Genomic DNA, 8,505 nt, shown 5'->3' with positions numbered 1-8,505 from the left:
TCAAACTTGCTCTTACTTGAGAGCAAAAATATTTCTATTCAGCTGTGCTATTCATTTTCACTGTGTGGATGGCTCAAACAGATACTAACACTTTAAACCAGTGTAAGAAGTTGGAATATTTGAGTGCAAATAGATTATTTAGAAGCATGATTAATCTATCTTCTGTTATTCAGAGAACTTGTAGTAGGTTCTTGATAAATGATACAAGGGAAGCATATAAAAGCATGAGTAAATCTTACTTGACTACTAATGTGATGTAATGCAGCCTTGAAGATAAGCAGTGCTATTATGTGTGTACACACACATACGAAGCATGTGAATCTTCTTAGTTAGCTGAAGCCTTGTACCCAACTGCTTATTTTTTACTGATTATGTTCATTTTAGCTGAAATGTTTGCAAAATGAAGTCGATCAGAGCAAAGAAAATAGGTTAAAAAATAAGGTTTAATAAAACAGAAACAACCACTGACAAAACTGCAAAAGTAAGATTTTTCTCGTACAGTTTTTATTTTATGAGATCTTTTGTCAGTAGCTGTGTTGCTCCTAACTACATGTATAAATGCCTTTTGAACCCTGTGGTACTATAGACCACTTCAGCAATAGCTAGCCTTAGTTTAAGTCTTTCAGCTGGCTCAAGTTATGAAGCAAATGTCTCTGCACGGTTGGGTGTTAAGTGGCCTATGGGTGCATTTAGCTGCCTGAGATGTCTCAGCATTTTGTAATGCTCTTCAATGATGCTAGCTTTAGGTTTGTATGTGCTTGAACAGGAAGGATTCACGAGGCTGCCTAAGCAATTACTTCCTCTTTCCTACATCCCCTGACGAAAGAAAGCAGAAACTAGTTTTGAATGTGAGCAAGGCTTCCCGGCTGTGGGGGTAAAGGCTGCCAGCTACTTGCCTGTTCCTTCATAGCTTGGACAAGGCACATGTGCATCGCTGTTACCTGTACACTGCTGTGAGAGCCCAGTGGAAGGCTGCCTGTGGTTTGTCATAGTGCTAATAATGTCGAGAGGCATGCCAGGAGCTGCACCAGCTGAGGCTTTTGACCAGGTTTTGCTGAGGATGCTTCTGCTCTGGTGAGCTCAAGCCCTGCACAACCAGAATGTGCGGGTAATGTGGGTTGCTATTAAGGGCAGCCACACGTCTTCAAAAACAGCACTGTGTCTAAATTAGTGCTGTAATCCATCATTGCTTTATTTAATGGCCTTCAGAGCTGTTTTGGCAAGGATAATCTGTCTAGGATGGGCTGAAAACTACTGCCTGTTTTTTGGTGGTGAGAGGATGGGCTTTCTGCAGTTGTCTGAAGTAAAATCCTGCAGCATGGGCCCTAGCCAGTGCCATGAATCGCAGTCAGAACTAGTCTTCTACCCCCAACACACACGGAGTGTGTTTAGTCTCACGTTTCACACAACTGGAACCGCGTTCTACTATCTCCACAGGTGATTTTTGTCCTGGTGCAGCCATGCGGCGATCTCAATACCCGTCTTGAGAAATTCAGGCTGGTTTCAGAATGGACTCCGAAATCTATTTGTGGGTTTTCGCGGTAACGCTTTTTTTTTTTTTTTTTTTTTTTTTTTTTCCTCCCCTCACTTACTAGCCAACGCGGGGCGGAGAGCGGTGTCAGGCGAGCTGCCGAAGGAGCCCGCCCCACCTCACGGAAACGTCGCTTCAGACGCCCCGGGGCCGGCAGAAATGGCGGCGGCCGCGTTACCTCAGCTCCGCCCAGGGGCGGTGCTCGGCCCTTTTGGCGCCAAGCTGCGACTGCTGCTCCCGCCCAGCCGCTGCGCTCCGCTCCACGCCGCCCGGCCATGGCCTCCCCCGCTGTACCCGGCTACTCTCCCGGCTTCAAGAAGCCGCCGGCGATGCTGCGGCTGAAACGCAAACGGCTGCGGAGGTGCGAGCCCGCCGCTCCCGCGAACCCCCGCTGCGGCGCGGCCCCGCGGGCCCCCTCCGCGCCAGCCCGCCGCAACCCTTTCTCCAGCCTGGACAACGCGCCGCGGGCCGGCGGCGCCCCTCAGACGGTGGAGCGGGCCCGGCCGCCGCCGCCGGCTGGAGGAGACCCCTTGGTAGCACCATTCTGGCAGGTAGGACCGACCCCGGCCCCGCGGGGGGGCGCGTTTTCTCTTCCCTGTGGTGAATGGCGGCGGGGAGGTAGGGGCAAGGCCGCGGCCGGGCCGGAGGGTGGACGCTGACGGCGGGGACGCGCTTGGTGCCGCCCTCGACGTTTCCCTACCAGGGACGGTTTTTGAAATTATCGACCTAGTTCTTATTTTGCACTGTATCTCACACTCCTGTTCCTGTTCAGCTTTTAGAGCCCGTGGGTGAAGTTGAGCCCCCCAGGAGAGCAGAGCCCTCGGAAACAATGGACATCCTCGCCCTAACCCGTGTGAGCTGCTGAAAACTTTTTTAGCCGTTCTCAGTTCACACAAAAAAACACTTAATATTTGATGACGCATCTCTGTATAATCAGGAAAATTTCTTAAATTGCCTTAACGTTTACTGAGTGACAGCCTTCTGCCTGACTTTACTGCTGTTGTAGTTCTAATTGACAAAGGTTGTTGTCTTCTGCCAGTTTTATTACCATGTTTACTATAATTCTTCTTTCTTAGTTTTTATGTTTTGTTGAGATAAGGACGTTCTTCAAAGTAATAAATCTCCTGCAGTCTTATTCAGCTACAGAAGGGGAACAAACAACTTCACCAGACACACTGGGAAGAGGGAATACCTGAAGGCCAGTCCTTGCAAGAGGGTTTCAAGCAGGCAACATCTAACGTTATAGGTTCAGAAACTTAAGTTCAAACTAACGTAGCAAAATAGAAAAATGATCTCTCAAAGAGAACAAACTGTCCTAGAGCTCCTCAGTGGGTTGTTTTGCATCCTCTAGGAAACGCCTGACATCACAATCACCATGAGAGGATGATGGGAAATAACTGTTTTGGCATGAAAATTCTTGTCTTCATAAACTTCAGGCTGAGTTTTCGGGTTTTTTTAATCATTCATCCTTTTACCCATTCTTAGTTTATGACTTCTGGAAAGACAGCCGTGAACAAAAACCCTCATTGTGGTTTTGGAAGCAATATAATGCCATATTTCTGTTGGAATCCATTACTGATTAAAATAATCAGTTGAGTATAAACTGTGACTTTGGTTAGCCTATGAACAGTCAAACTTCATGTAACTTGGAATCTCCCTGCCACAGCTATTTTTTTAAGCATGCCTCTTATGCAAGTACTTCCTTAGGATCCGAATGAGCATTATGATCCAAAACTGACATTTTTGCTGTTGCACTGAACTGGCCAGAAATGTGCAGGAGACAGCAGATTTATCTTGTCTTTTTACAGGCTGCTAAACTCAAGACATTATATGTAGTAGTGGTAGTCCAGTATCTGGTCTGCCTGCCACAAAAGTCATATTAAATTAATACGGGAGGAAAGCTAACCATGCTAAAATATAAATAAGTAGCGACATAGGTGGTTTTGGTGGTTTGGTTTTGTTGGTTTTTTTTTTAATTTTCTATGAATTAACTCGTGCTGTTTCTGTTTTGTAAGGACCTTCATTTACCTGTTGCTGTACCTGAAATTCCCTCTGCACCAAGACATGAATTTCCTGCAGACTGGAGTATTAAAACACGACTTCTATTTGTGTCTTCCCACCCTTTTACATGGGCAGAACATTTAAAAGCACAAGAGGAGGCTCAAGGATTTGCTCAGCATTGTAGAGCTACAGAAATAAACTTACCACAGAGTGTGCAGGTAATGTGTTGGAGGGTAGCTGTAAGCTCGCCTTCAGAAAGGAAAATGTACCTTTGCGCCTTTCCTTAAACATGCTGGCAGTGAAGGATTGATTCTTTTTTTATTTTGGTCTTGCATTAAGAATAAGGCTCATTTAGACTACTAACCTAATTCCATCTGTGGTTTGTACCTGAAATGGCAGACAGTGATAAGTAAGTGGCCATTCAACTTTAGCTGTTGGGGGCAGGGGGGCAGCAGTGGTGTTTAATACTTAGTATTTTTTTAATCTGTCTCTTGCAATGCTGCCTTAAGTAAAGCATTACTGTCCTCATAAAATACTTTTTTGACTTCTAGGAACCAAAACTGTCAACAGAACTGCGTTGTGCTTTCCAGCAAAGCCTCGTTTACTGGCTTCACCCTTCACTGCCATGGCTGCAGCTGTTCCCTCGGATTGGAGCAGATAGAAAAATAGTTGGAAAGGCTAGTCCTTGGTCACAGGATGAAACCTTGCAACAAGTGCTGATGAGTGACTGGTAAGTGGAAGCAAACAACTAGCGTCTTTAGCAAGATTAAGACAATGGGATTTTATTAATGCACAAGCTCTTTGCAGTTTTATGAGAAAACTTTTTACATGATTTTGGGTGGTTTTTTTCCTCAGCTAGAATCCTCATTATTTTGAGGACCAGGTTAAGGAAATGCAAGATTGAAGCAACCTTCTTGTGTTAAATGCTTGTCTCCAATTCTAGTTTTGGGTAGAATTCTATAAATCCTGTCAGCAGATTGTCTTTGCTTCGTGTAAAACCACATGCTGGACAGCAAGTAACACTGGAAAGGCATAGCATTGGCAAACAGGATGCCTTTCGAACCACGTGCTTACAAAGCAAGTATGGTGGAAGAGCACAGCACTGACAAACAGGCTGCATTTCAGAGGAGTGCAGCTTCCTAAATCTTGAGCATGTGTGAAAATCTGGCTAATCATTCAGTGTGCATCACTAACACCCAGCCAAGTCCAGTCTGATGTGTCAATAGAGTTGTGTTTTTCTAATTTGCAGGTCTGTCAGCTTTACTTCTCTGTACAATCTGCTCAAAGCCAAACTGTGTCCCTACTTCTATGTATGTACCTACCAGTTCACTGTCCTGTTCCGTGCAGCCGGTCTTGCAGGAAGTGATGTTATCACAGCTGTAATTTCTCCCACAACTAGAGGTTTAAGAGAAGCCATGAGAAATGAAGGTGAGGTGAAACCAGTCTAGCTATGATTTGAATAGCTGATAAAGTGCATTAGCTTTACAATGGTGTTAAAAAACCAACCATTGCTTTCTTTCCTCCTTTGTTCAAGGCATTGAGTTTTCTTTACCTTTGGTAGAAGAACATAGAACCAGGAAACAGAAAAACTCTGAAGTGAACTTGGAAACAGAAGTTGCCAACAGCCTTGAAGTGGGTAACAGCATGGAAGATGGAGAGTATGTAATAAGTCTTCTACAATGCTAGAAATCAAGGGCATCTACAGACTCCTGTATGTTCCATTTGGAAAACCTTCCTATGCAGTATTGCCTTCTTATTACTGATTCTGTGTTTCCCAGACAACCAGCTCCAAGCGATGATGATGATGATGAAAGTTTCTCTTGGCTTGAGGAGATGGGAGTCCAAGACAAGGTTAAAAAACCAGATGCTATTTCCATTAAGCTGTATCCTTTCTTTGCATGACAAGATGTATGACACTGGAAAACCATGCAGATGTTACCATTTTGCAGTATAGATAGTTTTATATAGGAGTTTTATAAAAGCTTTTGGGAACTTACTTCCAAGTAATAATCCTCATACTGCTGTGTATTAAGAGACTCTGCATGTCTTTTGGGGTTTCTTTATGACAAGTATTTCTAGATGCTTCTCTTCTTGAAGGAAAAGCCATTGTGAATTGTTAATGTAATTCTGTAAGATCCGTTAGCTCACAAATTGATTGTGTCACTTCACATGTAGGCTCACTGGAAAGACTCACTAGACTTTTTTTATATGTTTAAAGAAAAGGGTGTATGTTCATGTAGGCTAGGCTCACACTAGGTAGTAGTGTGGCACAGTGAGGATGCAGCTGTAGACCAGAACAGCTGTTGCTGAGATCCTGTATGTTTCAGAGGGACCGATTAACTCTGTCTTCCTGTGTTTTCATTTGCACTTGGAGTACCTGAAGTTTTTAATAATGAGATCAGAAGTCAGGTTTAAGATGCTGCTTAACAGCTGAAGAAATAATGTGGATCAGTGTAAAGCTTGGAGGGTTTATTTGGTTTTGTTTGTTTAAATGACTTGATTGGTCAGGGCAGTGGCAAGGGGGTGATTTGTGGATTTGCACTGCTCCAGTTCTTCCTGTGATGCATTGATGGTTTTCACTTCCCTCATGGTTGTCCTTTGACTCCAGTCAATACAGGCATAAGGAGAAGCACGAGGTGCAGATGGATCACAAACCCGAATCCCTTGCATTAGTCAAAGGAACAAACACATTCACCTTGCTGAACTTCTTGATAAACTGTAAGAGCCTCGTGGCTGTTGCGGGTCCACAAACAGGGCTTCCACCAACTTTGCTGTCCCCTGTCGCTTTCCGAGGTGGTACAATGCAAACACTCAAAGTAAGTAACAACCGTCTCCCATTTTCTCATAAGGAAAAGAAAGTTGTTTCTTCAGCCCGTAGATTTAGACACTGACTTGGTATAGTTTCCCTTGGGTACTGCAGAGTCATTTTTGTTGCTATAGCCTGAGTTAGCGTTTTGACTGCAACTCATCTCTATCCACATAAATCTGTGCTGCTAAACTGAAATCCCAGTACTTCCATCCTTCACACCCTGAGACGTAAGAGGTTAAACAGACTTCCCAGATACTAAAATGGTTCTTAAGAGACTCTCCTGAGATCATACGGGGTCTCAAACCATCACAGCTACTTGCAATGAGGGAACCTTGGAACTGTGGCTTGCCAGCTGTTACTGTAAGGAGGTGGTGGATGCTCAAGGGTACGCTGTTAATACAGGTAGCGCGGCAGTCTTCCACCAGAGTAGTTGTTTGTACTGTTCTTCTGCAGTTAACTTTCTTAGTACTGCCCAGCATTCCTGTGTATGGCAGTCAGTACATTTTAGAGTTGTTCCAAAGTCGGTAAACCCATCAAAATAACCATGTATTGACCAGTAAGTTGACAATGTTGAAAAGTATTTTGAATTTTTAATGGGATGTGGCACTGCAGTGTTAAAGTACGTGAGAATTAGGGGTTGACATCGTGTGTCAAAATGTAATCCTATGTCATCTTGTCTTCAGGCTAGAAGTATAAATGCCAAAGCCAGAGTTCACTTGGTGTACGAGGACCGGTTCAGTTTGGAGGTTGTAGGCCCTGTCATGCCTCATTCCCTGCATGCATTGACCATGCTGCTTGGGTCCGCACAGAGGGGAGCGTTCTCAGCTGTGCTATACACACACGAGCCAACTGCGGTGTTTAACACAAATCTTGACAGCGCAAGCCCCGCCTTAAATAAGGTAAGGGAACTAGCAGCAGCAGTCTCCCCTGTTAGGAAGAGTATCTTATTACAGACCATAGGACACTGAGTGGCACAAAACTTTCCCTTAATGGGTTTACACCCAGTTACTGTGATCCTGCCTGGCAGTCCTCATGGCTTGTCATTCCCTTGGAAATGGAAAAATCAGAAAACTATCTATCCAGGAATTCCCCAGAGGTACACAAATGAGCGTTAAGAACTAGAGGCACTTCAAACAGAAATACCTATTCCCCGTCTCTCTTCATGTGAATTTCTGCAGGAAACCGCATACAAAGATCTTCCTATGTATGGACTGCATCCTAAGACTTTGGATCAACTGAGGCAGTGTCCAACACTGGGGAAGTCTTCCATCCGGTCTTTGGAAATGAAGGATTATGCTTACACCTGGAAGTCCTAGGTATGCTCGTTCCATTTAATGGAAAACACTACTCTCTAGTGTGCAGGCACTGTACTACAGGGGCAGCACCTACGCGGTACTGGGGGGATTGCACATCACAGACAACAACTATTGCATGCCACCTGTCAAAAAACACTTCAAAGGACTTTTGGAGGAAAAGGCCTTGGAAATCTCCTTTTGTATTTTAGAAAGCCTTTTTCAAATAAAACTTGATAAAACACAATTACCTGTTTTATTGGTCTGACTTGGGTCCAGAAGGTTGTATTTCTCACACACATGCAAATTTGATTCTGAAGTACAAAATTCCTGCTGCTGCTCTGTGCAGTAACTCGTAACTACATTGGTTTCTCCAAGAATTCCACCCATCCCCTTTCAAAACTGCTTCCAGCACCTTGCGAGAAGCTTGATAGCTGCAGCTTGGTATGTTGCACCTCTTGGTTTAGTTGGCTCTGACCTCCACAAAGATAGATGAAAGTCAGCTGGACACAAGCAGAGTTCTGGCTGCAGCCAAGTCAGACTAAAAGGTTAAGATTCCTCGGAACAGCTTGGCATAGCTGTCTAGCATTCCCATACCAAACACTAAAATGAGCCGAACTTTCAAAAAGCTATTGGTACAAACTATGACCTGAATCAGACCAAGCTGGGAAAAATAGAATAGTTGCACCAGGTGATTGGAGATGTGGAATGTGAGAGGCAGCGGGGTCTGCTCATCCAACGCTGCGTGTTCACAGCAATAGCGAAGCCTATTGACAGGTTTAATCGAGTCTGTTTCACTTCAGGTTGAGTAGTCAAAGCTGTTCTTTTGGAGGTGTGTACACTGCCTTTTAGGGGATCAGACTCCTGCAGCA

General features: G+C 44.4%; 1 protein-coding gene across 1 annotated transcript; it reads left to right on the top strand.

Moving 5' to 3' along the window:
* Positions 1 to 1,658: 1,658 nt before the first annotated feature.
* On the top strand, positions 1,659 to 7,880 carry DONSON (DNA replication fork stabilization factor DONSON). The gene is made up of 10 exons (XM_056328937.1): positions 1,659 to 2,082; positions 2,304 to 2,384; positions 3,547 to 3,750; positions 4,084 to 4,262; positions 4,782 to 4,960; positions 5,067 to 5,190; positions 5,311 to 5,415; positions 6,150 to 6,348; positions 7,025 to 7,240; positions 7,520 to 7,880. Exons 1-10 carry the CDS (start codon positions 1,807 to 1,809, stop codon positions 7,655 to 7,657), a joined length of 1,701 nt encoding a protein of 566 aa, XP_056184912.1. The 5' UTR covers positions 1,659 to 1,806; the 3' UTR covers positions 7,658 to 7,880.
* Positions 7,881 to 8,505: the final 625 nt, after the last annotated feature.

Source organism: Falco biarmicus, chromosome 2 (genome assembly GCF_023638135.1).
Source record: "Falco biarmicus isolate bFalBia1 chromosome 2, bFalBia1.pri, whole genome shotgun sequence".
Taxonomy (NCBI): Eukaryota; Metazoa; Chordata; class Aves; order Falconiformes; family Falconidae; genus Falco; species Falco biarmicus.
The sequence above is the reverse complement of the archived record's forward strand: the minus strand, read 5'-3'. Positions and strand labels throughout refer to the sequence as shown.

Bases quoted from the DNA above. Each gene is read 5' to 3' on its own strand.
- DONSON (XM_056328937.1), top strand. From the start codon at position 1,807: ATGGCCTCCCCCGCTGTACCCGGCTACTCTCCCGGCTTCAAGAAGCCG. The intron at 2,385-3,546 runs GTGAGCTGCTGA...CTGTTTTGTAAG, and splicing joins ACATCCTCGCCCTAACCCGT to GACCTTCATTTACCTGTTGC. The intron at 4,263-4,781 runs GTAAGTGGAAGC...TCTAATTTGCAG, and splicing joins CAAGTGCTGATGAGTGACTG to GTCTGTCAGCTTTACTTCTC.